Below are 26,484 nucleotides of genomic sequence, written 5' to 3'. Positions count from 1 at the left end.
TTTTAAAGTGATAAAGCATTTTTTATTTTGATTATCAACAGTCTTACTTGAGAAAATGTCATTTGTTATTATTTAATTACCTGAATTAATTTGTGTGTCCACTTGGCATGTCTAAGGCTGTGTTTACAGGCAGTCTAATTCATATACATTTTTTCCACTAATTGGTCTTTTGACCAGTAATGTCAGATCTTTTCTCAGAGCTGATCTGATGGGTCAAAAGACCAATTAGTGAAAAAATTGATCAGAATTAGGCTGCCTGTATAAAAGCAGGCTTAGCTCTTCATATTTTTACGTAATGGCCACTTTGGCTGTGTTTGACACAGGCAGCCCAATTTTTATCTTTTTGGTTTTTACCACTTATTGGTATTTTGACTGATCAGCTCTTTTGCCAGTAATTGGTCAAAAGATCATAACTGTTCTGCCTGTGTAAACACAGCCCTACTGTATCCCAATCCCGCTGTAACCCATCAAAGTCATGACCTGTTTCATTAGATTTTTGTTGTGTTAATGTCCTTGTTTGAAATTTGGGCTTCACCTTTTTGTAGTTCTTAGAGGTTGCATCATTACCTCATCTTGATTGCACTACAGTAGTTTTCAGAGGGATCATGCCCGATGGGAGATCCTGTAGCTGTTCAGTCAATACAAAGTGTGCTCTTATGAAAGCTGTTTTGGGGTTTAATAAATAAGAATATGTTACTTAGCCCTTATAATACTATCACATTATTATTTGTTCACTGAATTTGATATCAGAAGTAATTTCTGGAACTGTATTGACACATATTTGCAATAACTGTTTAAAAGTCCCCAGTAGTTTTATCCAATTTTTAAAGATCACTGCAATATTAGGGTGTTACACATGTTTCTTATTTCCAACATTTGTTGATTTCATGCGGAGAATATTGAGAATATCTGCGCTGGCTTGGATGATTCTTGGTGTGTGCATTCATTACGCTTGTGAGCTTTACAGTATTAAGTTGTGCAAAATGATAATGTGTGGCAATATGACCTGTGTTTGTAAATTATATTAATTCTTGTACATATTTTTGTCCAAGCTAATGAATGTTGGTTCATTATAAACATTTATTTTGAAATAAATAAAAAAATATTATATACATTTTTTTCTCACTGTCCGGTAAATGATTGGAAAATGACAATGAATCTAATAGCAAAGTTCTGCATGTTTTTACCTTCACCTTTTACCACATGGTGGAGCTCTTTTGTACATGTCTACAGAGTTCAGCCCCACAGTTGCTTTGACTTATTTGACTTTAACTTTTTTTCAAGTAGGACAACATTTTTCTTATGATTTAATGAAACATATTCTAAATTGTGCATCAGAACGTTTATTTACATATTTTTATTATTATAAAGGAGAGCGTTTTACAGGAGAAATACTTAACTCAGGAACTGTAGGGTTAAGTGCATAACGTAATCTGTAAGGAGTTCGCACATGCTCAGTGTGTTCCCTCTACGCAGAGGTAATGCAAGGGGCTGAGAAGATCTGAGACAGATGAAAACAGCTGTACTTGAAGACCCATAATGCATTTCGGCTGGCATACAGTTCTGATTTTCAGGCTTTGCAGTACATCCACAATGTCTGCGCGAAATCAATACGCGATCCTTTAATATGCACCCAGCTGAAAAAGCCGAGGATAAGGGTACCACCGGACCAGTCTCAAAATGACCACCGGCTTCAGCTCGAATTCATGTCGATTCGCAGATTATTTTGTTATCTGCGGACTTGACACTGAAAGCGGGCTTGAACCAGACGAACTGTCAGGTAAGTGTTGGGCACGGGCTGGGGAACCAATAAGAATCATTCTACATGGTTTATGTCTTTCCTAGTTTGTTTTATATAGATTTTAGAGTACAGTATTATATTCATGTTTAAACAATAAAAAATGACAGTTTATTTATAATGGGTTGAAAACTGGTAATGCTGTGTACATCAATAAGTAGGACGGCACATCAGTGTTGTTCATACAAGTTCCTATTTTCTACCTTTCCATTTTATTGTTATAACGTTACGTCTAGTCCTTTAGAAGGGATTATTCCAGTAAATGTTGTTAGCTTGAAATGCTCGAGAACTGTAGGCCGTCGATGTTGCAGCTGTAATTAAAGACAACGAAAAACTGGTAATGGATTAATCTCCTCACGAGTATAGCCAGCAATCATTAAGTGGTCAAAAGCAGGACATACATTTACATACGTAGATCACTGACCTTGATTGGATGTTTCAGACCTCACCAGAATAAGACATGTTTCTATTTCTACAATTTGTAAATAACAGGGATGTTTCCCCTATCAGTAGTACGTGTATATTACCATACTGGCAATAGTAATTACACATGTATAAACAAGCTTTTGCTTTTTTAAAATATTTTTGGCATAACCTATATATATATATAAGCAGGTTAGGCCAAAAATGCTACATCCAAGAAGCACATCTGATTTCTTAGTTGTTTATGACATCTGAACGATTTGATTGATTCCCCTCTGCCTTCTTACACACTTACCCTCAGTGATAGATTGAAATCAATTGATCAATGCATGGCAGAGTGCAGAAAACAGAGTGAAACTGGGGGTATCAAGGACCATAAGGTTCTCCCTAGGGGGGCAGAACACTGAATATGACAGGATGATGTCATTATTAGATAGGGCCTGCTGTTTCTTGGGAGTGCTATGGGTCTCTAGGGGAGATGATGATGGTATGATACATAAAGCGGGGTGGGGGGGCGACTCTTCCTGAGCTCAGGGTGGTGGGTTAGTTGTGTATGAGTTTGAAAATAAGTGAAACTGGTGTGGGAGTGTACCCGAAGATTCTGTTCTTGGTTTTCTTGTCAACAACAGTTATGTTTAGGGAAGGAACTTGTAGAATCTAGGACATTGTTTTCAAGGGACAAGTCAGGCTATGTAATTTTTTTGGTAGCCTAGGGTCTAAGGATATGTAAGTATGTGCATTTCCCTAAACTCAACTGTTACTTCCCAATCAAGCTCTAACATTTTTTTGCTGTAAACATAACCTCCTGTTTATGAATATGTACAAATCAGAACAATAATTTATTCTACTGCAGAGACATTTTTGTTAGTCTCGCAGGTGGTCTCAATCATGAATCAGCACAATTTTATTTTGTGTGTGTTTGTGTCTCGTGAGATGTCATTAGTTGCTCTCCACCTCTGTGACTTGTTTCTGGAGGCTCTCTGGAAAGAACAAACCCTTGTATAGTTCAACAAACACAATGAGCATGTATCCTGTGCCTTACTGTACAGTTCCCCTCATAAACTATCCTAATTTTACAGTATAAAATAATGAGGTATAATGTAGGCAAAGAGAAGACCGTGAACTGCCGTAATAAAAAACATACACAACTCACTGGTTTGTGAGTGGCACTACCTTAGCATGTCTCTCATTTCACTAAACATAGGCCTAAGGTTCTACTTATCAAGGGATAGTTTTTTGCAGGAAGGATGGAAACATATTTAGATAACACACACACAAGATCTCTCTTATGCAAATGTACTTAACACATCTAATGAGATAAATTATTAACAGTATTTGCATTAGTTAATTTTTGTATGTTTGTCGCAAAGACAAATTTCCTTCCTCTCAGTGTAAAAGTGGAAGTAGAATCTTTTACAGAAATCAGTCAAGGATGTGTTCACTTCCCTGTTGTTTATCTAGAGAGAATTACGCTATTCAGATTCTTATCATGATTGTCTCCTCTCCTCGAGTACCTGCCTTTCTAATGAGATAGAGACCAGCTGGTGAAAGTAAAAGTCACTGGGGTGTTCAGCAGGAGATTGCATGTCATGCAGTAATTCGTCAGTCTAGGAAGAGTAAATTAGACAAATAATGGTGGTCCTCTGACCAGAGATTAGACTGTAGAAGACTAGAGGTTATGCTGTAGGTTCCATATTTGGCCTTCATGTTTTCTCATGCAGTGACTCACTCAGACAATGGAAAGCCTTTTTGGGGGCTAAGGGTGCTATTGGCTGAGTTGATATGGGATGAGGAATTTGTCCTCTTTGCCATTCCGTGCATAGTTCCAGGGCCATGAGTGCACTGCTGAGACTTGTAGCACTGTTTGGTGTAATGGTACAATAGGCTCTTATTAGACATGCTTGTTACAGACCGTTTCCTGAGTCTGTCAGCCACATCTAAAGGAATTAAAGCTGTTGGCCTGTCAGATATCTCAAGCTGTGTGTTTTAAGTAGAATGTGTTTTGAATGATATGCTTCCAGGATTCCTCCTCTTGTAAGATTGGATCAGCGAATAGGAAGTGACTGCATGGGAAGTGAATAGGAAGTGATTCTGAATAGTGAAAACTGCCTAGGGCCAGACCCTGATGTAATCTTCCTCATTGTGGTCAAGGATCAACAGGGTAGGTTATAATGGTTAGGAAGCATCTTGTCTAATCATAGAGGATTACAATACATCACATTTGCCCTACTGCTTTTTTAGCTAACTCCTACTAGCTGACAAAAAAAAACACTATTACAAAGTTACTGCAATGTCGTAGCAAGCGGACAATACGCTAGCAATGTTGTGAGTGTACTACTCTCTATGGGGTGTTGCCACGTCACTGAGACATTGTGGGGATGTCTGTGAAAATGTATCCCTGTGAGTATATTTGTGAATCTCCTCCAGCTGTACACACATGGCTGTTAGCGTTGGCCTTCCTTAAGCTCTGATGTGGTGAGGTAGTGTCGTGATTGACTAGTTAGTGAGAGTGAAACTGGATGGTGCGCAATTCAAATAAATAATCATAAAAATGATGGACATTAAACATTTAGGTACATATAAGTGTCTTATATCAGCTGAAAGCTTATATTCTTGTTAATCTAACGGCACTGTCCGATTTACAGTATCTATTACATCGAAAACATGCCGTGTGATTGTTTGAGGACGGCACCCCACATGAAAATGTTTTTCGACTGGCATAGGTTTCATAAATTTACAAATAGTGATTAAATATTCACTTACTTTTTGAAAATGTTCCTCTGATTGTCATCCAAAGGGTCCCAGCTATAACATGTAGTGTCATTTTGTTAGATAAATTCATTCTTTATATCCCGAAAGGTCTGTTTAGTTGGCGCCATCGATTTGTGTAATCCACCCGTTCAACATGCAGAGAAAGGAATCCGAAAATCTACCCCTAAACTTTGTTTCAACAAGTCAAAATACGGTTCTATTTACTCCTCAGATACCCTAAAATGTAATCAAATTATAATATTTCTTACGGAAAGAAGTATGTTCAATAGGAAACCGATTTTAGCAGGTGTGTCCTGTCTTCATGGCGCACGCAAACACGAATTTCCAAGACTGTGTCCCTGTACTAAAACTGACATTTCTTATTTGTTTTTGAAGTTACAAGCCTGAAACCTTGAACGTAGACTGCTGACACCCTGTGGAAGCCATAGGTATTGCATCCAGGGAGCTAAATTTCAATATGACCTTATACTTGCCGTTCTAAGAGGATGGTATCTCTCTAAAAACAAATTCTGGTTGATTTTTCTTTGGATTTTCTCCAACCATATCTATTGTGTTATATTCTCCTACATTATTTTAACATTTCTACAAACTTCAAAGTGTTTTCTTTCCAATGGTACAAATGATATGCATATCCTGGCTTCAGGGCCTGAGCAACAGGCAGTTTACTTTGTGCACGTAATTCAGGTGGAAATTGAGAAAAAAGGGGCCTAGCCCTAAGTTAAGGTGTCTATTTTTATTTCATTTTTTTATTTCACCTTTATTTAACCAGGTAGGCTAGTTGAGAACAAGTTCTAATTTACAACTGCGACCTGGACAAGATAAAGCAAAGCAGTTTGACACATACAACAACACACATGGAATAAACAAACATACAGTCAATAATACAGTAGAAAGAGTCTATAGACAGTGTGTGCAAATGAGGTAGGATAAGGGAGGTAAGGAAATAAATAGGCCATGGTGGCGAAGTAATTACATTATAGCAATTAAACACTGGAATGGTAGATGTGCAGAAGATGAATGTGCAAGTAGAGATACTGGGGTGCAAAGGAGCAAGATAAATAAATACAGTATGGGGATGAGGTAGTTGGATGGGCTATTTACAGATGGGCTATGTGCAGTGATCTGTGAGCTGCTCTGACAGCTGGTGCTTAAAGTTAGTGCGGGAGATTGGGGCGGCAGGTAGCCTAGTGGATAGAGCGTTGGACTGGTAACTGGAAGGTTGCAAGATCGAATCCCTGAGCTGACAAGGTAAAAATCTGTCGTTCTGCCCCTGAACAAGGCAGTTAACCCACTGTTCCTAGGCTGTCATTGAAAATAAGAATTTGTTCTTAACTGACTTGCCTTGTTAAATAAAAGAAGGAAAAAAAGATATGAGTCTCCAGCTTCAGTCTAAGCTTCCTCCCTCTGTTCTGCTGCTCACCGACTGACTGCAGAGGCTAGTGACAGAGAGTGTGGACACCTACACTGCTGTCACCCTGAAAGCTTTACAGTTTATTTCTCTCTGGGCCGTCTCCTCTCCCTACTAGTCCACTGTCATGGTCTGCAAACAAATATACCATTGGCACATTTCCACTGAAGATTTACCTCACTGTTTTACCAAAAAGGCTCAGACTTTTCTGTTTCCATCTACGCGAGCCGGCACCTGGGTCTCACTGGAAATGGCTCTTGCAGACCTGCTCTGACTTGGGGCCAAGCCTAGGATACTTTTCAGTTTAATTTACATAACAATGGCTACTGTGGACTTTAACACCTTCTCACAAAGCAACTGTCGTGATGATGCAGAGGTTGTTGGTTCTGCTTGCTACAAGTCTTTTGTGTCACATTCCTGATGGAAACACATACGTTTCATTGGAAAAGCACCTCTCCCTCTCTCTACAGTAGAAATCCATGGAGTATGTATCCTCTTAGAGAAACAAGGCCTTTGGATGGTTACATGAATACTTTCTCATGCAGCTATTTTGGTATCTCTTGATAACGCCCTCCACCACAACTATACTATGTGGAGATACTGCCGTGTGCAGGCTATGTGTTCTTGGTATGAACTTCCTGCTGCCCCTCTCGTTCTCAGGCTGCTGAGACCCAGTTAGCACCAGCAGAGCTAGCAGAGCTGCTTCATATACAGTAGCAGCGGTGAGTGGGGGAGCTCTTCTTCTCCCTGGCAGACTGGAGGAGTCACGTGCACACAGCAAACAGACAGCCCAGCACAAGCTGCTCTCACTGACCAATCAGAGGAGATTATGGGTGCCGTGTGATTAGTGGACTGAGCAAGCTTCGAGCTGCAGTCTCTAGAGTCTATGCAATCAGTCTGTGCTGTGGTGAGTGTGTCGACTAAAGGCGTCCGCACTCTTTCCAGCCGAAACAGCTCGGAAGAATTTGTGCATATATCATGACAACATTTTGTGACGTTTTTGTTCGTTTTTGACACCGGTAAGGTTTTTTTTTATCTGTTCGGGCACACCATTTTTTTTCTTGAGGGAAGCCGAAGTCGGTAGCCAAAGTCATACACCTCTTCGTCGGTGATTGGTCAACAGTAGGGATTCTTCAATAAAGTCTTTGTTGTCATTCAATGAGAGACGACTTGTTTTCATGCACATTTTTAATTGAGCACCAAACATCTTAGTTGGATGTAAAATTGTGTGGCTAACATCTCCTCGGCAAAAACGTCAAAATTAATGACAGATTTCTTGAGTTATTTTAGATTAATTTGGACTATTTTGACAAAGTGTATACTAGCCTTCCCTGTAGCTCAGTTGGTAGAGCATGGTGTTTGCAACACCAGGGTTGTGGGTTCGATTCCCACGGGGGGCCAGCACAGAAAAAAAAATCTATGAAATGTATGCATTCACTGCTGTAAGTCGCTCTGGATAAGAGCGTCTGCTAAATGACTAAAATGTAAATGTAAATGCCACAGCTTCTAAAAATGGACAAACTATTGACGCTTTTTTCTTGTGTTTCAAATGAAGGTTTTTTATGGGAGTATGCGAGCACACTCGTTCAGTTCGGCTAGCCGAGTTCGGCTAGGCACGTAGCCTAACTGAAGCATGTTGACACCTTAAGAATCACAATTAAGGTAGTGTGGTCCATGACGCATGCTCTTATCACCCCTCAAAATCTGCTGGGATGTTTGTTGGAGAAAGAGGGGCTTGCCCATACGCTGATCTGGCAGTTTCACTTCAGGTGAGCAGAAGCCTTGTGAAATCATTAGAAACCCCACAATTCAGGTCGCTTGTGAACACAAGCTGATTTGTCAGTTTTACAGAGTGGTTTGAGTCACACTGGTCTTTCCATGGCTTGTGTTCTGACTCAAACGGTGAAGTCAGGCAGTCAGGATGGATGGGGCTTTCCAGATAGCCCTTTCTCTGATCACCACCAATGATAGGAGGAGGTTTTAGTGGTGAATTGAACAGCTGTGCCTAACTGACAGCTGTCACTCACTCTGTCCTTCTGAGGCAGTTTTCTGTAATGTGTATAGAGGCTACACTGTACAATATGTTTGTATTGGTTCACAGAGCCAAATATCCTCACAGGAAGCCTCCGTCATCTTTCTCCAAGACACTGTCCCTTATTGGGTTACACCACCAGGACTTTAAACAGATGTGTCCTTTATAGGGTTATTTGTCTTAAGAACCGGAACAGGAGTCCGCCTGGAGATATAGGCCTAGCAATGTTCTGTAACAGTTGGACCCCAACACTGTATCACTGTACTGACTAGGTTCTCTTATAAGAGTTCAAGCCCCCATAATGAGCAGGCATTGTGACTTGCCTGAGGACATCCATGTTAGAGGAGAATGATTCGAGTGTCTCTGGGAGAGGTATAAAAAATGTCTTCCAATGTAGAAATTGAAAAAGCTGTCAGGAAAAAAAGCATATTTTACTTTCATAAGGGGGCTCTGACTGTTTGACGTGAGGAGTATGGGGACTGAGGGTAGTAATGATAATGCTGAGGTGAATGAGGATGAGCTGTCTGTCTCAGAATGCCTCTGTGCTGTGACCAGTGCATGTTTAGCCCCTCCAGATCATGAGCTCTGACAGGGGAACAGAAACCCACTCTCTCTCTATCCACTGTCTAAACATGGCCTGAAGCTTTCCTCTGTAGAGCACTGCATTTCCTTGTGTGTCCCCCACAAAGAGACAAGATAGTCTTTGGCCCCCTCTCCCATTTTCTCTTTGAATTTTAATAGATTTTTGTGCACAAAGCCTCTTAAGATGAGACTCTTCTTTTTTCCTTTTTTCATGGAACTCCCCTTGTCCTCTTCTTTTCGTTTCAATATGCTGAAGTTGTTAAGGTCCGAAGCTGTGTGATCTCCAGAAAGTTCTCTTCATATCCAATATGACAGACTAGTAATTATTAAATGTGATCCATTCCAAAGCAACATATACAGAGGTCACATAATTGTTTGCCATGTCACGATCACGATCACAATGTATTTTAGAAAAATCAATATAACTAACCAGCCAGTATCTCTCTCCTTCAGTATGCCATACACATGCTGTCATTTTTTCTGACACTGACTTTGCCATCAGGGGGCAGTTATATCACTGGCTGCAGCAGCCAAAACATGGCAAACTTGATGACAAAACCCTCCTTTATGCGACAGTGTTAGGGTGCAGGGTGAGACCAGATTAGCATATGTATTAGGGGCCCTCCTGCCAGGCCGATGTGATTGGCTGGCTCACAACTTGGTCCTGCTGAGCACATGGGGACAGGCAGCTGACACAACCCACCCACACACACACATGTGCGCGCACACACACACACATTCACTCTGAGCGCCCCCCGCACTCTTCAAACACTAACATCCCTTGAGTTTCCCAGACACCCCCTCTCTTTAATCCCTCAGTGAATGACATCACTATAAAGCCCCCCGCACATGTTCAGTGTGGGTCTGCACTCATATTTACTGCCTGTTAATAATTCATAGGTGTGTTAAAGGAGCTCAAGTCCTAAGGAAGTTTCCTCGGGCATCTTACAGTGTGTCTAACTAAATAGTGTTTAAGCAAATCTGTAACCTTGTGGAATTGAATAATGACTGTTGAAGTGTTATACACATGGAAGTATAATTCAATAGGGGAAACAAGTGCGTGTGCCCTTGATACTTGTTGATTTTTAGACATTTCGGATGGCCCAGCTGGATCTCTCCTTTCTGTACTTTTATGTAATTCAAAATCACATTTCGACTCGAGAAGTTGATACTGAGAAGAAGCCAAGCCATCCTTTATTGAGCAATACACATAATACTTCTCTATATTCTGAGATTATAAAAGGCAGATTTCTACACCGAACAAAAATATTTACGCAACATGTAAAGTGTTGGTCCCATATTTCATGAGCTGAAATAAAAGATCCCAGAAATGTTCCATATGCACAAAAAGCTTATATCTCTTAAATGTTGTGCACACATTTGTTTACATCCCTGATAGTAAGCATTTCTCATTTGCCTAGATAATCCATCCACCTGACAGGTGTGGCATATCAAGAAGTTGATATCAACAGCATGATCATTACACAGGTGCACCTTGTGCTGGGGACAATAAAAGGTCACTCTAAAATGTGCAGTTTTGTCACACATCACAATGCCACAGATGTCTACATTTTTGAAGGAGCGTGCAGTTGGCATGCTGACTGCAGGAATGTCCACCAGAGCTGTTGCCAGAGAATTGAATTTTAATTTCTCTACCATAAGCCACCTCCAACGTCGTTTTAGAAAATTTGGCAGTACATCCAACCGGCTTCACAATCGCAGACCATGTGTATGTCGTTGTGTTGGCGAGCGGTTTGCTGATGTCAATGTTGTGAACAGACTGTCCCATGGTGGTGGTGGGTTTATGGTATGTGCAGGCATAAGCTACGGACAACAAGCATTTTTTATCATGGCAATTTGAATGCACAAAAATATATGTGCTGCATTAGGCAAATGGTGGTCACACCAGATACTGACTGGTTTTCAGATCCAAGACCCTACTTTTTTTTGAAGGTATCTGTTACCAACAGATGCATATCTGTGTTCCCAGACATGTGACATCCATAGATTGGGGCCTAATGACTTTATTTCAATTGACTGATTTCCTCATATGAACTGTAACTCAGTAAAATCTTAGAAATTGTTGCATGTTGGGTTTATATTTTTGTTCAGTATACAGTATATATACATTCACTATGGGGTGTGCATGGTCCACACATGCCTTGAGACCTCTCTGCAGTCCCTGACTCTGGATGTCAAAGCTCAAGTCATACAGAACTGAAATAAATGCTTCACATAAGAAAACCTACCTTTAAATCCCAGGCAGAGTTCATGACTGGAGAAAAGCTTGTATAATAAGCTACATCTGCCCTCTCAGCACCCTGAGGCTCTCTCTATCTCCTCTGCTCCACTCTGTGGAAACAGGAAGCCTTTCTTATAAAGGGGGTTAAGACGGCTGCACGGCAGAGAAGCAGATAGCGTTTTTATGAAAGCGATGATGCAGACTGACTCCCTCATTACCTCTCAGCCTGTCTGTCCATTTGATCTTAGCTCTGCTGCTGAGAAGGCAGGCTGCCATGAAGAAAAGCTCACGCTGCTTTAGTTGAAAGGAAATGGAGACAATTCATTTTCAACATTGGTCACAGCCAGAGGTAAGCTGTGGCCAGGCCATGTTGAGTCACATGATCTGGAGACTTCTGTTTGACAGGGAAAAGCAATGATTGGCTTCCACTGGGGCTCTGCTTTCTCAATATACTATACTGGAAAGAGTTCAGTCTTTTCATAAAGTTAGAGAAAACATGCTTTCAGTCCTACTCATCCTTTGGAATTTGGAATTGCCTCCCTTTGCTATTAAGCAAGTTTTTTACAGACTGTGAGTTGGTTCAGTGAAAAAGAGCACATTACCCATGTCTCATTTACAACTAGTCCTAGAAGGTCATTCTGTACATGTCACCCCTGGTTACAGTGTCCATAGAGTACATCTCTCTGTAGAAGCTACAAACCCTGAAAGCACTACCAGCAGCCAGACTGGAAAAGCCAGATGAGATTGACAGTCTTTTCTGTTCACCCCCAGATAATGTTACGAAAAAGCCTAGCAAGACACAAGATAGTGTTTAGGGGCAGAGGATTCTTTCACGTTGCAACTAACTTTAACTGAATGCTACATGAATCTGTTCTTACACTTAACAAAAATCTAAACACAACATGTAAAGTGTTGGTTCCATGTTTCATGAGCTGAAATAAAAGATCCCAGAAATGTCTCTCAAATTTTGTGCACATATTTGTTTACATTCCTGTTATAGAGCGTTTCTCCTTTGTCTAGATAATCCATCCACCTGACAGGTGTGGAATGTCAAGAAGCTGATTAAACAGCATGATCATTACAAAGGTGCACCTTGTGCTGGGAACAATAAAAGGCCATTCTAAAATGTGCAGTTTTGTCACACAACACAATGCCACAGACATCTCATGTTTTGAGGGAGTGTGCAATTGGCATGCTGACTGCAGGAACGTCCACCAGAGCTGTTGCCAGAGAATTTAATGTTCATTTCTGTACCATAACCCCCTTCCAACATTGTTTTAGAGAATTTGGCAGTATGTCCAACCGGCCTCACTGTTGCAGACCATGGCGTTGTGTGAGCGAGCGCTTTGCTGACGTCAACATTGTGAACAGAAGGCCCCATGGTGGCAGTGGGGTTATGGTATGGGCAGCTGTAAACTATGGACAACGAACGCAATTGCATTTTATCGATGGCAATTTGAATGCACAGAGATACCATGACGAGATACTGAGGACCATTGTCGTGCCATTCATCTGCCGCCATCATCTCATGTTTCAGCATGATAATGCACGGCCCCATGTTGCAAGGATCAGTAAACAATTCCTGGAAGCTGAAAATGTCCCAGTTCTTCCATGGCCTGCATACTCACCAGACATGTCGCCTATTGTGCACGTTTGGGATGCTCTGGATTGACGTGTATGACAGCGTGTTCCAGTTCCCGCAAATATCCAGCAACTTCGCACAGCCATTAAAGAGGAGTGGGACAACATTCCACAGGCCACAATCAACAGCCTGATCAACTGTATGTGAAGGAGATGTGCTGCATGAGACAAATGGTGGTCACACCAGATACTGACTGGTTTTCTGATCCACACCCCTACCTTTTTTTAAGGTATCTGTGACCAACAGATGCATATCTGTATTCCCAGTCATGTAAAAATCCATAGATTAGGGCCTAATTAATTTATTTCAATTGACTGATTTCCTTATATGATCTGTAACTCAGTAAAATCAAAGAAATTGTTGCATGTTGCGTTTATATTTTTGTTCAGTATAATTAGTTGCTTCATCATTTCACTTCATATTGTTGGCATACTCTCCCTCCCCTAGTTGTGTGTATCGTTGTGGTCATTTAACCTCATTTGCATATGACACGCACCCACCATGTAACATGGACAACCATGACCCATGTTCCTATGTGTTATGTAGGCATGCCACCCTAATGCCACATTGAGGTTTGGAGAATTAGCTATTTTAGTATTTGTCCAGTAAGTTTCCTGATGTAGGAATACTTGTTAATTTTTTCTGTGTCCAGCATTCATACTACATACTCCTGGAACTCTGTGGTCCACTGTATTGAACAAGTCCCCCCTAAATGACAAAAAAACAACAACATGTACACACATTTTTGAGAGCTGTCCCCTTTTCCAGATGTGTTGCGTTGTGAGTGTGAAATGGCTGCATTTATTATTACATTTCTGAATAGTGTACAGCGAATTCCAGGAAATACATTCAAAGGAAAAATGGGTATGATATCCTTGAATGTGAACGATAGTACATTTTGATAACTTTTATAAAGACAGGCAACATAGGAACATGGGTCATGGTAGTCTATTTACTATGTGCAGCATAGGCCTGCCACCCTTAGTGCTATAATAAAGTTGTGTCAGTAAGGTACATTCTTACCTGATACTTTTGAAGTGAAGTAGCAGACCGTAATGAATGGTTTGATGAGAAATTATTGTTCTCACCTGGTCCTCAAAGAAATGCAAGGATCCTGTTCTGATTAACTGACAATGGAAGAATAAGGGGTAGAGGGCATGAAGCTTTGTGCTTTCTCTTAAGGTCACAGTTAAAATGATGACCTCTTAGTGTTTGTTCAGTAGGTGTCCTGATATAGGAAGCCCCCTAGGCATTTTAAAAGATATCAGAACAACAATTTGCATTATTCTGTATGAGATTCCTCCACTAATACAGTACATTGAGACAGCAGCCAGGTGTGCTGTATGAAAAGAGGACTACTGGTTTTCACCACGATTGTCTCAGATATTTGTGAACAAATGGTTCTCTGCTCTCACAAAGGGGACTCCTGCCCACAGCTGCGTGTCTCCAGGTGTTTGGCTGCGCATCCCATTCTCACAGGAAAGCGTCTCTGCCGCCTGCTCCCTGTCTGTCTTACTAATCGCCTGACGTTATGCTGCTGGAGTCAACATGGAGTGAACCCATCCATCTCAGTCCACTCAGTTATACTTGGCCAGTGACTGAAATAATATAGAGGATTTTAAAATCCCCATCCATACAAGTGTCTTGGATAGATGGAGTAGTTATTCATTACCCGTCTTGTCCCCTTGGCATAAAGAGTTACTGGTGGCTGTTAATCAACAGGGCTGATTTACTAAGCTCTCCTCCATATGTTAGAAGTATGCCCTTTCTTATTTCTCATTCAAGGAAGTGATTAAACCCCTATCCCATTAATCTCTGCTCTGTTATGTTTTCTTATACAGCCGCCATGTGGACAGATTGCGCTGTGAGACGAGGCTGCTGGCCTCCCTCATATTTATGTCAGTGTGACGTCTGATGTGGTGTAGTACAACACCATAGGATAATCCATTGTCCTGAGAAGTGGGTTTGCCCTGAAGGCGCCTCATGCTCAAGAACATGGTGTCGTGTCGGGCACTTGATTGAGTTAAATAGCACGCCAGGTGGGTGGAGTTTGCGCTAAGGACCAATGGAATCACTGCTATAATTCAAACCCCATCCATCTGGCGGTCGCAGCAAGTTAAATCAAGCACCTTCTCTCTCCATCATCTCCTCTCCTGATGAAAGATGGGAATGCTCATGCCCATGGTGCTGGGGGATATAGATATAGTACTTAGAAGGCAGTAGTGTCTGTCTTCTTCCTCTGTTTCTTGTTTATGCACTCTCTCAGCAGTGTGCAGGTTTTTTTGTTCTCACAACCGTGTGTAAATAATGAATTCTGCTGTGGCGTGGCGTTGGGCATTGTGTGTGGAATCCCAACAGGCTCAGTTAATGGAGTAGAAAACACTCATGGGTATTTCAGAGGGAGGCCTTGCTCGGAAGGCTGTGAATAACATAAAAATAAGCTGTCTCTCCTCTGTGTGAATGACCCAAATGGCCCATAGCTTTTCTGCATTTTTGGCTGGGCTCACTTAGTGAGAAGGTCATGGTGTCTTTGCTGCGATCGGTTTTTGATATGTTAGCGATGTCCGCATGAATGTTCTGCTGTGATGATGACGAGCTGAGCATTCTGATAACTGAGAGGCATGAGGCATCTTTGCTCTCCTGAGTCATTCCATCCTCAGCTCAGTTGGCCGTGATGGTACTAGGAATGGTATGTATGTTGAGCACAGGAGGGGGTCTGTTCTGGAGGCAGTCCCTGGCATGCAGGACTAGAGAGAGAGAGTGGAGAGTCCAATGGCGGCAAGCTTTACACCACTCCAGCCGACAGTTTGTATTGTGTATGGTGATCTTAGGCTTGTGTGTGGCTGCTCTGCCATGGAACGCCCAGGACCGCTGAACCCACCGCAGAGGGAGGTGCCACATTTACCCGATAGTACCTAGCAAAGGTGCAAGAGGAAGCCCAGCTTGTCGCAGCACAGATATCAGCGAGGGGCACTCCTCTCAGTAGAACCCAGCTGAATCAACTCAGTGGTGCCAGCTGAATCAACTTTAGGAGACGGTCCTGGCGCTTGCTGGACTTTCTTGGGTGCCCTGAAGCCTTCTTCACAACAATTGAACCGCTCTCCTTGAGGTTCTTGATGATCCGATAAATGGTTGTTTTAGGTGCAATCTTACTGGCAGCAATATCCTTGCCTGTGAAGCCCTTTTTGTGCAAAGCAATGATGACGGCACGTGTTTCCTTGCAGGTAACCATGGTTGACAGAGGAAGAACAATGATTCCAAGCACCACCCTCCTTTTGAAGCTTCCAGTCTGTTATTCAAACTCAATCAGCATGACAGGGTGATCTCCAGCCTTGTCCTCGTCAACACTCACACCTGTGTTAACGAGAGAATCACTGACATGATGTCAGCTGGTCCTTTTGTGGCAGGGCTGAAATGCAGTGGAAATGTTTTTTGGGGTATTCAGTTCATTTGCATGGCAAAGAGGGACTTTGCAATTAATTGCAATTCATTTGATTACTCTTCATAACATTCTGGAGTATATGCAAATTGCCATCATATAAACCGAGGCAGCAGACTTTGTGAAAATTAATATTTGTTTCATTCTCAAAACCTTTGGCCACGACTGTACATGTTTTAAATGGCTTTTACAGATTGAATGTTTTACAAGAAAAAAGTAATTTTATTCATGGTTGTTTCTATTGTTTTTAACAGCATATACCTTTTAACAAATTTAAATGTAATATTCAAATGCTGTGTTTTATGCTTTTATAGCATTTTTATGTGTTTAAAATGAGGTGCAAAAATAAATATGAGATGTTTTAAAGGAAAAAAATTGGTGCCCTTCAGTGGCCAAGCCCACAGACTGAGACGGTGCGACCTCGGATGCCACAGAGTTCTCCCGACCTGAGACAGCAGGTCCGGTCTCAGGGGAAGTTGCCAAGGTGTCCCAGACAACAGGGACAGGAGAAGGCTGAACCAGGGTCATCTGGTCCAGTATGAGGCCACCAGAAGCAGACGATGCTCTGCCATCCTGGTCCTGTCCAGCACAGCCTGGATCAGGTGAAAAGGGGGGAATGCATAAGCTCCAGCCCTGGCCAATCGTAAGCCAGAGCATCCAAGCCCAGAGGCATGAAGTACGACAGGGGGCAAAGTGCATTGTCCAGGGAGGCAAACAGGTCCATCTGCACCCTCCCGAACTTGTCCCACAGGTGCTGCACCACCTGGGGATGTAGGCTCCAGTCCCAAGGTGGCGGGCCCTCCTTCAAGAGCATATCCCCGCCACATTTAGGATGCCAGGTACGTGCGCTGCGCGTAAAGACGCTAGACGTCCCTGAGTCCAGAGAAGGAGCTCCCGTGCCATAATATGAGGCGGTGGGATCTCAGTCCACCCTGATGGTTGATGTAAGCTACCACTGTGGTGTTGTCTGTTCTCAACAGGACATGTCTTCCCTTCAGATGTGGAAGGAAAGACTGCAGTGCCAGCAGTACAGCTCGGAGCTGTAGTGTATTGATGTGCCTGCCGCTCCAAGGGTATAGCCAACAGCCGCTGGCCGACCTGCCCTTGGTCACACCCCCCCAGCCGATCTGGGAGGCGTCTGTGCTGACCAGCTCCCGGCGGCACATCCTCAGCATCTCCACCCCATCTGAGAGAATGGAGTGACAGCGCCACCTCAACAATGCCCTGAGGCACTGTGTGGTCACCCGCAGCTGGCGGTGACGGTGGAGCTTTGGGTGCAGCCAGTGGGAGTTAACCACCGTTGAAGAGGCTGGAGATAGAGCAGGCCCAGGGGAATCAACAACGTGGCCACCGTCAGCAAGCCCAACAGGCGTTGGCAGGTTAGGGCGGATACCACTCGCCCCTGCCGAAAGTAGTTGAGGCAAGATAAGATCGCCTGAACCCTTCTGATGGGCAGGCATGGTCTCATGAGGAAAGAGTCCTCAAACGACTCTTGTCGCTTACAGTAATGCCCAGCCCACCGATGTGGGTCAGAAACACATCTCTGTCTGACAGGACATGGGTCCTGGTCAGGGCACAATCATTACTTTTTTATTTCACCTTTATTTAACCAGATAGACTAGTTGAGAACAAGTTCTCATTTGCAACTGCGACCTGGCAAAGATAAAGCATAGCAATTCAACTCATACAACAACACAGAGTTACACATGGAATAAACAAAACATACAGTCAATAATACAGTAGAAAAAAGAAAACAAATAGTCTATATACAGTGAGTGCAAATGAGGTAAGATAAGGGAGTTAAGGCAATAAATAGGCCATGGTGGCGAAGTAATTACAATATAGCAATTAAACACTGGAATGGTAGATGTGCAGAAGATGAATGTGCAAGTAGAGATACTGGGGTGCAAAGGAGCAAGATAAATAAATAAATACAGTATGGGGATGAGGTAGTTGGATGGGCTGTTTACAGATGGGCTATGTACAGGTGCAGTGATCTGTGAGCTGCTCTGACAGCTGGTGCTTAAAGCTAGTGAGGGAGATATGAGTCTCCAGCTTCAGTGATTTTTTCAGTTCGTTCCAGTCATTGGCAGCAGAGAACTGGAAGGAAAGGCGACCAAAGTAGGAATTGGCTTTGGGGGTGACCAGTGAGATATACCTGCTGGAGCGCGTGCTACGAGTGGGTGCTGCTATGGTGACCAGTGAGCTAAGGCGGGGCTTTACCTAGCAGAGACTTGTAGATAACCTGTAGCCAGTGGGTTTGGCAACGAGTATGAAGCAAGGGCCAACCAACGAGAGTGTACAGGTCGCAGTGGTGGGTAGTATATGTGGCTTTGGTGACAAAACGGATGGCACTGTGATGGACTGCATCCAATTTGTTGAGTAGAGTGTTGGAGGCTAATTTCTAGATGACATCGCCGAAGTCGAGGATCGGAAGGATGGTCCGTTTTACGAGGGTATGTTTGATAGCATGAGTGAAGGATGCTTTGTTGCGATATAGGAAGCCGATTCTAGATTTAATTTTGGATTGGAGATGCTTAATGTGAGTCTGGAAGGAGAGTTTACAGTCTAACCAGACACCTAGGTATTTGTAGTTGTCCACGTATTCTAAGTCAGAGCCGTCCAGAGTAGTGATGCCGGACGGGCGGGCAGGTGCGGGCAGTGATCGATTTAATAGCATGCATTTAGTTTTACTTGCATTTAAGAGCAGTTGGAGGCCACGGAAGGAGAGTTGTATGGCATTGAAGCTCGTCTGGAGGTTAGTTAACACAGTGTCCAAAGAGGGGCCAGAAGTATACAGAATGGTGTCGTCTGCGTAGAGGTGGATCAGAGAATCACCAGCAGCAAGAGCGACATCATTGATGTATACAGAGAAGAGAGTCGGCCCGAGAATTGAACCCTGTGGCACCCCCATAGAGACTGCCAGAGGTCCGGACAACAGGCCCTTCGATTTGACACACTGAACTCTATCAGAGAAGTAGTTGGTAAACCAGGTGAGGCAATCATTTGAGAAACCAAGGCTGTCGAGTCTGCCAATAAGAATGTGGTGATTGACAGAGTCGAAAGCCCTGGCCAGGTCGATGAATACGGCTGCACAGTAATGTCTCTTATCGATGGCGGTTATGATATCGTTTAGGACCTTGAGCGTGGCTGAGGTGCACCAATGACCAGCTCTGAAACCAGATTGCATAGCGGAGAGGGTACGGTGGGATTCGAAATGGTCGGTAATCTGTTTGTTAACTTGGCTTTCGAAGACCTTAGAAAGATAGGGTAGGATAGATATAGGTCTGTAGCAGTTTGGGTCTAGGGTGTCACCCCCTTTGAAGAGGGGGATGACCTCGGCAGCTTTCCAATCTTTGGGAATCTCAGACGATACGAAAGAGAGGTTGAACAGGCTAGTAATAGGGGTTGCAACAATCAGCCAATCGTCCAGGTAATTGAGGATCAACAATCCTCGGGACGTGAGAAGTGCCAGGACAGCGTCCCGCCTTCAGTCGCGGGTTCCGCCCTGGCAGAGCCCCAGTTCTCCTGCAAGGCCTCGCGGAACTCAGCAGAGATGGGGACAGATGGAGAGTCCTCACTGTCCACCAGTTGATGTCAAGTGCAGTGGCTACCCAAGTGAGTAGGCCTCTCATAGCCTCTCGAGCTGCTGGGGGCGATGAAGTCTCGCTGGCGGCTTCTGATGGCCTGTCAGCCTGGTAGCCTCGCTCACGTGGTGAACAGTGCCAGCATCGTCCCCCAGGAACAGCCTATCACTGGCCAACAGGGAACAGCTGTCGTTGCCTCCGTTCAAGGTGGTCCCAGCGGTCCGACTCATGCCCCCGTCCAGGACTGGCAGCAGATGGGCTCTGCCTGAGGTGGCTCTGGCCATGCTTCCTTGGAGGGGTACTGGGCCCAGTATAGGGACTAACAGCTCGCTGCCGCACCACTCCTGAGGGAGGGAGCTCGCCCCCAGCCTGGCCAACCCACTTGCGCATGGCCTCCACCAGGTGCAGGCGTTTTAAGAACACCACACATAACAGGCCTCCAGTATGGCTCAAACCCAGGCAGTGCACACACGAGGTATGTAGATCCCCAGGGGGATGCCACCATCACACCTGTCACAAAGGGAGGGATAAATTACCCAGTACCTCTGCAAACACAGGGGAAGACCCCTGTGGGAAAAACAGGCAGACAAAAAAAACGGACAAAAAAAACAGCAACCAGGTAATGGATTTGATTTATGTGTTTTTTTGTTTTTGTTTTACGCCAACTGCGATTTTACCTAGCAGGTTTAATATCCAAGCAGAAAACTAAAAACAGCACAATATGATGGAGTAACTCCAGGAACTCCAAAGTTAATGTCTCAATGTAGTGACAGCCCACCACCATACTCTTACATTCTGCAGGAGAAAGAACAAGAAAACCCTGTAGGGAATTAGCAGAGAACCTGCGCCTATAGCACGGGGACAGCATGTTAAAACAATTCACAACACACACAAAACAAGCCAGTCGGCAAGTTGTGTAAGGTAAATGCAGTTTGTGGCAGCAAAAGTCACCAATATATTAATTGATGCACACACAGTCGTAGTGTAACGCTAACGAAACACAAGCACGACAAACCACAGGCGGGATGATACAGATCAACCATGCGCAGCGAGTGGAGCACTCAAGAGGAGGGTCTGGCCATGTGGCCAGCTGCTCCAGGCGGCAAACAGCCAGTGAGTATATTTTCATGCAAGATATTACACTTACCAGTGACTTATCAAGCGAACTTCAGAAAGTTTGTACCTCAAACCATACAGACGTCCGCCAAGAAAATGAAAGAGAATGTGTTTTTTTTGTGTGTGTTTTTTTAACCTTTATTTTACTAGGTAGGCCAGTTCAGAACAAGTTCTCATTTACAAATGCGACCTGGCCAAGATAAAGCAAAGCAGTGCGACAAAAACAACAACACAGAGTTACACATGGGATAAACAAACGTACAGTCAATAACACAATAGAAAATCTGTATACAGTGTGTGCAAATGAAGTAAGGAGGTAAGGCAATAAATAGGCCATAGTGGCAAAGTAATTACAATTTAGCAATTAACACTGTGCAGATGTGCATAGATGTGCAGATGAGGATGTGCAAGTAGAAATACTGGTGCAAAAGAGCTGAACAAAAACAAATATGAGGATGAGGCTGGTTGGATAGGCTATTTACAGATGGGCTGTGTACAGCTGCAGCGATCAGTAAGCTGTTCTGACAGCCGATGCTTGAAGTTAGTGAGGGTGATATGAGTCTCCAACTTCAGTGATTTTTGCAATTCGTTCCAGTCATTGGCAGCAGAGAACTGGAAGGAAAGGCGGCCAAAGGAGGTGTTGGCTTTGCGGATGACCAGTGAAATATAACTGCTGAAGCGCGTGCTACGGGTGGGTGTTGCTATGGTGACCAGTGAGCTGAGATAAGGCGGAGCTTTATCGTGTCGGGGCCATGGGGTCTATATATTGGGGCTGACCCCAGCCGTGACACAGGTGTACACGGGAGTAAATCTGTAAATCCTCACCTCGGATGTATCTCTCCGCTGCGGAGTGATACCAATATATTGGAGTAATCCAATATAGTGAAACATAACCAGGTGTTAGGTGCTGGGTTTGGTGCTGGGGCTGTGGTCCTGGGAGAAAGAAAAACTGTAAACCAGGAACTGAGGGGAGCAAGGACAACCTGAGGAGCAAGCAGACACACAAGGGAGCCCTAGACCCAAAGGTCAATTGTAGTACTTCCTGTCGCCTGCTCTCTCCGGGTGAAGCTGCTGGTTAAACAAAGGTTAGCCATGTGTTGGCAAAAATGTATGTCCAAGTCAAGAAAGCTTACCAGCAGCCAGCAGCACTTGCTACACTGGTAGCCTATTCGCTGTTGCTATTCGCTGGTGCTATTCGCTGGTGCCAATGTCAGATACTCCAGTGAGTGTAATTTGCTCAAAGTTAGAAGTTGAGAAAGAAGATACTCTCCTTTTCTACTGTAGGTATGTCATTCGTTTATTCTGTTGTTGCTAGCGACATTCATAAAAACATTGGGCAAAAAAATATGTATTTTTGTCTGACCCCCGGTTGAATAACAGAGAGACATCAACACTTACCTTTAAATCTGAATCACAGCAAAGACGCACAGTGAAATATAATAGGGTCAACATTAGCAATTTTGGATTTTCCCTCATCATCACAAACCATGTTTCCATCCACTGTTTTTATGCGTGGAAAGTCATACTGTATAAAAATAATCATGACACCTGTGATGGATGCAGGAAGTTTTGGAACTATTTTATAAATGGTGACAGATAATGTGTTTGTTCAACACGGTGGTATCTTTTTGTGTCTGTAAAATGAATTATGCGCAAAATGGTGGTGGAAATGCCTTTATCCGCAAATATTGATATAATAACCATCATATCGAAGTAAACTTGGAGTCACGCAATGACATGGTGTGTGATCCTCCCGCTACAACTCGGGAAAGCATGCAGTTTATTAGGCTACAGATAAAATAAATGATGATGAACTTCACAGGGTGGTGAACGTGCATAGTGTGAGCTTGATGCTCCTTTCCAATAAATATCGAGGGTCTTATTCTGGTTACATGATGAATGATACTTGACTGCCGTTTTGACAAATACAAACATTCTTGCTCTTATCCATAATCTCATCATATAGGCTAGCCTACCCGCACAGCCTACCCTCACTGTATCTGTGAGCTGTTGGATAGAGCGCACGTGCCAAAACCAGACTAGACACATTTGCTATTTAATGCAAAGAGTTGAAAATGTGATGGAAACACATTGAACATCAGATTATTATTCAGTACATGAAAACTTAGGCGAAAAAGTACATTTTGTGTGCACTACATCATCAAGCATAGATTTTTATCAGTTTGGTGGAAACACTAATGATGGGAAAATGTGCAGATTTTATTTATGCAGATTTTTAAATATTCACATGAAAATCTGTTGCCAATTGGATGGAAACCTAGCTAGTGATTCTTCAGCTTTGTTCAGCTGTAACTAAATTCCAGCTAAAACAAGCAGAATAACATGGTCAAGCAGACATGAATCAATCACATTACTCAGTACTCAGGAAAGAGGACTTCTTTTCCACAGCATCATCAATAATCTGATGTACTGTGTGTCACCACTGGATCACCCCACTGTAGGTGAGTGGGTGAGGAAAATGATGGGTTAGGCCAGACAGGTTTACCTGTCAGACCAATCAGTAATGGTCCTATTTGTGGGTTATCACAAAAAGGAAGTTAGAAATCTGATGGATTAGAGAGGATGGTCTGGGAGAGGCTCTGGATTGGACCGGATCTCCTGACTCAGGGAAGACAAGAGAGGGCACGTCATACGTCCCACGCAGCCACAGGCTCCCTCAGCTCTAAAATGTGGTGTATAATGTGTGTGACAGCCGGATTGGAGGAGGACTGGACCCTAGCCATGGCACAGGGAGAGAGATGGAGACCTAGGTTTTCTCTCTCCTTCTGTGTGTCTAAATCAGGATAACACTGAATGAATCAGCAGACTGACACCTATGCGATAGCAGGTGTACTGTATACTCCCCAGAGATGGAGAGAAAGTAACAGGCTGGCATTTACTTTCTCTTTGGCTGACTATTGGCCCTTGCTAACAGCAGTCAGTATAATAATACTATAATCAAAACATATGTAGGTGAGTCAGGTATTTCTTTGACAGAGATGTGGAAATCCTTTTTGGGGAAACCTACTAAACAATTACTAAAAGAAGCTAAGTATTCCATATTTACTATGAAGTCAAGATAAGCTCTATACTTGGCATGTAGGTTTTCTCAGTCATGGGTGGCACACATTGGGGGTGTATGGGGGAGGGGAGTGCATTGTCCCCTCCCCTCCCCCATACACCCCCAATGTGTGCCACCCATGACTGAGAAAACCTACATGCCAAGTATAGAGCTTATCTTGACTTGCATGGTATATGCAAATTTGACTGTACAATAACATCCATCCCCCAGGTTTATCTATCTTTGTAGATAGTGTAGGAAGGAACACAGGGACCAGTCTAGAGAGTCTTATTATGATCTCCCACTGACTGTCTTAGGATACACATGATCTACCGACTTCTACCTCAGGCAATCAAGAAGATGTTTGTTCATAGCTTTGACTAGAGAAAGACAAAGGCAACAGTATAGAATGGAGACTTTATTATTGATGTTTGAGCTGCCACGCCTTTTTCAAGACAAGACTCAATGGGACAATGCACTGTTATGACCATACAGGGAAGAATGTGTATCATTCATAACTTTGACTTACAGCCGAGCACATATTTTTTAATACTTTCAGAATAAGTTATTGTTTAACAAATACTTTCTTTGTTCAGTACCCTTGTCTCTTTTTTATAGCCCTGTGTCTGCCACGTTCCACTTGTTCTGAAACACTACAGTTAATGTGTGTTTTTTTGGATCGTCCACAATCCTCTCAGGTGTTTTTAAATGATCTCATTCTCCGTAAGTTACACTGTGTTGCTTCCTTCAGAACCAGCACAGGCCTGATCATATTCCCTCATGTATTATAACACACAGATACAGCTCTTCAAGTGTGTTCACTGTAATACCATAATCCACAGCATAGCACTGACAACAGGGATTAATCATGGGCTTTGGAGAGGAGAGGAGAGCACTGCATTGCTACAGCAACACACATCATTCTCTGAAAACACACCCAGCTGGTTTAGACAGAAACCTAACAGAAACCTCTGTGCCTCCATACACACATGGAGAGGATGTGTTGTTCCCTCAGTGTTTCTCTCACCTATAGGAGAACACTGTCAGAACCCTTCTGTCCTGAGTAACTCCTGCTGTGTATGCACATATTGAGAAGTGATGCGGTACTCAGTAGTAGCCATGTGATTAATTACTGTTGTTTTATCTGTTGTGTAGCTTTATGCCAGTATATAGAGGCTACTAAATTCAGAGATGGGGCCAGAGGATTGGCGAGTGCAGATGAAGGTAACCCCCACCAGCCCCCCTCCTCAGAATGACCTCACCTCCGCTTGCTCCTTTAACCTGACACGCCCTTTTTTCACAGCACTCTCCTTTTGTTGATTTGTAATGTTTCTGAGTACTCAGTTCTGTACAGGTGAGGGGAACTCTGCAAGCACATTTCCGTCTGTCCTTCCTCCCTCTTTCCACCCTTCCCGGTCCTCCCTCTGTCCTCCTCCTCCTCCTCTCTCCTCATCCCCCTCCCCCTCTTCTACCTTCACCACCTCTTTTGGAAGCTAGCTACTGAACAACAAGCCAATCTGTTTGACAATCACTGCGTCTCTACCTCTCACACACCCAGTTCTACCTACATATACCAGCGCTGGTGTTGCTTGGCCAATGTGTACTCTCCCCCTCCACTCGGAATGACTTATCAATCATGTCTTGGTGTGTGCATCACTTCTGCTTTCATTGTGGATCTGAATCAATTTAATTTGTGTTGGTTTGTTTGTTTGATTGATTGATTGTTTTGCGGGTTGCTTTGCCTGTATTGCCATAAAAGCTGTCACTTTACTGGTAATCCCATATGTCAAAGTTTGTTTTCTTATAAGTAACAAGCATTGTCTTTTTCTGAATAGATTTATACAAACAAAACCCAATACATAGTATTATTATCTGACTATTTGACCTCTTTGGCAGCGGTTACTTTCCTTCACTGGCCCAGTACAGGATGCTGTTGACAGCTTTACATGATGCAATACAGCCTTTCTCTCCAGATCACTGTGCTCACTTCCTATTTCCTGTGTGGAGGGTTGTCTTGTGCCTCAAGCCTGCTTCTGATTGGGCCTCTGCATTCTTATGCGCTTCTGTTGCTTTTTGGGCCCAGAGTCCTGAATTTTTTGCTCTCTCTTTTTCCTTCTGTCTTTTTCTCTGTCCCTCTATTGATCCCTCTCTTTCAGGTGAGAATTTTGAGCAGAGTCCACTGCGGAGAACCTTTAAATCCAAAGTTCTAGCGCACTACCCAGAGAATGTGGAGTGGAGTCCCTTTGACCAGGATGCCGTTGGCATGGTAAGGGAACTGCGGAATGTGTAACTAACACAACATTTATTTTATTTGAAGCTACACCCGTTTCTGTTTCCAGGTTTACATCTGTATGTCATTATGGATTACAACCTGTATCATTT

General features: G+C 43.3%; 1 protein-coding gene and 1 non-coding gene across 3 annotated transcripts in view; both read left to right on the top strand.

Annotated features, from left to right (window-relative positions):
- The first annotated feature begins 1,477 nt into the window (after window positions 1-1,477).
- Window positions 1,478-26,484, top strand: part of LOC106562359 (DENN domain-containing protein 5A) — a 60,752-nt gene continuing 35,745 nt past the window's right edge. The window contains exons 1-3 of one of the 2 annotated variants that reach the window (XM_045689281.1): window positions 1,478-1,780; window positions 25,258-25,326; window positions 26,259-26,368. In XM_045689281.1, the coding sequence (XP_045545237.1) occupies window positions 1,681-1,780; window positions 25,258-25,326; window positions 26,259-26,368 (279 nt within the window). In that variant the 5' untranslated portion in view covers window positions 1,478-1,680. The remainder of the gene's footprint in view (window positions 1,781-25,257; window positions 25,327-26,258; window positions 26,369-26,484) is intronic. The other variant, XM_045689282.1, reaches the window with a different exon arrangement.
- On the top strand, window positions 13,477-13,532 carry LOC123725305 (U7 small nuclear RNA). The gene has a single exon (XR_006757803.1). It is a non-coding gene; the product is annotated as a U7 small nuclear RNA (small nuclear RNA).

The sequence above is a fragment of the Salmo salar genome, chromosome ssa11, assembly GCF_905237065.1.
Source record: "Salmo salar chromosome ssa11, Ssal_v3.1, whole genome shotgun sequence".
Taxonomy (NCBI): domain Eukaryota; kingdom Metazoa; phylum Chordata; class Actinopteri; order Salmoniformes; family Salmonidae; genus Salmo; species Salmo salar.
This window is presented reverse-complemented; position numbering and strand designations above follow the sequence as displayed.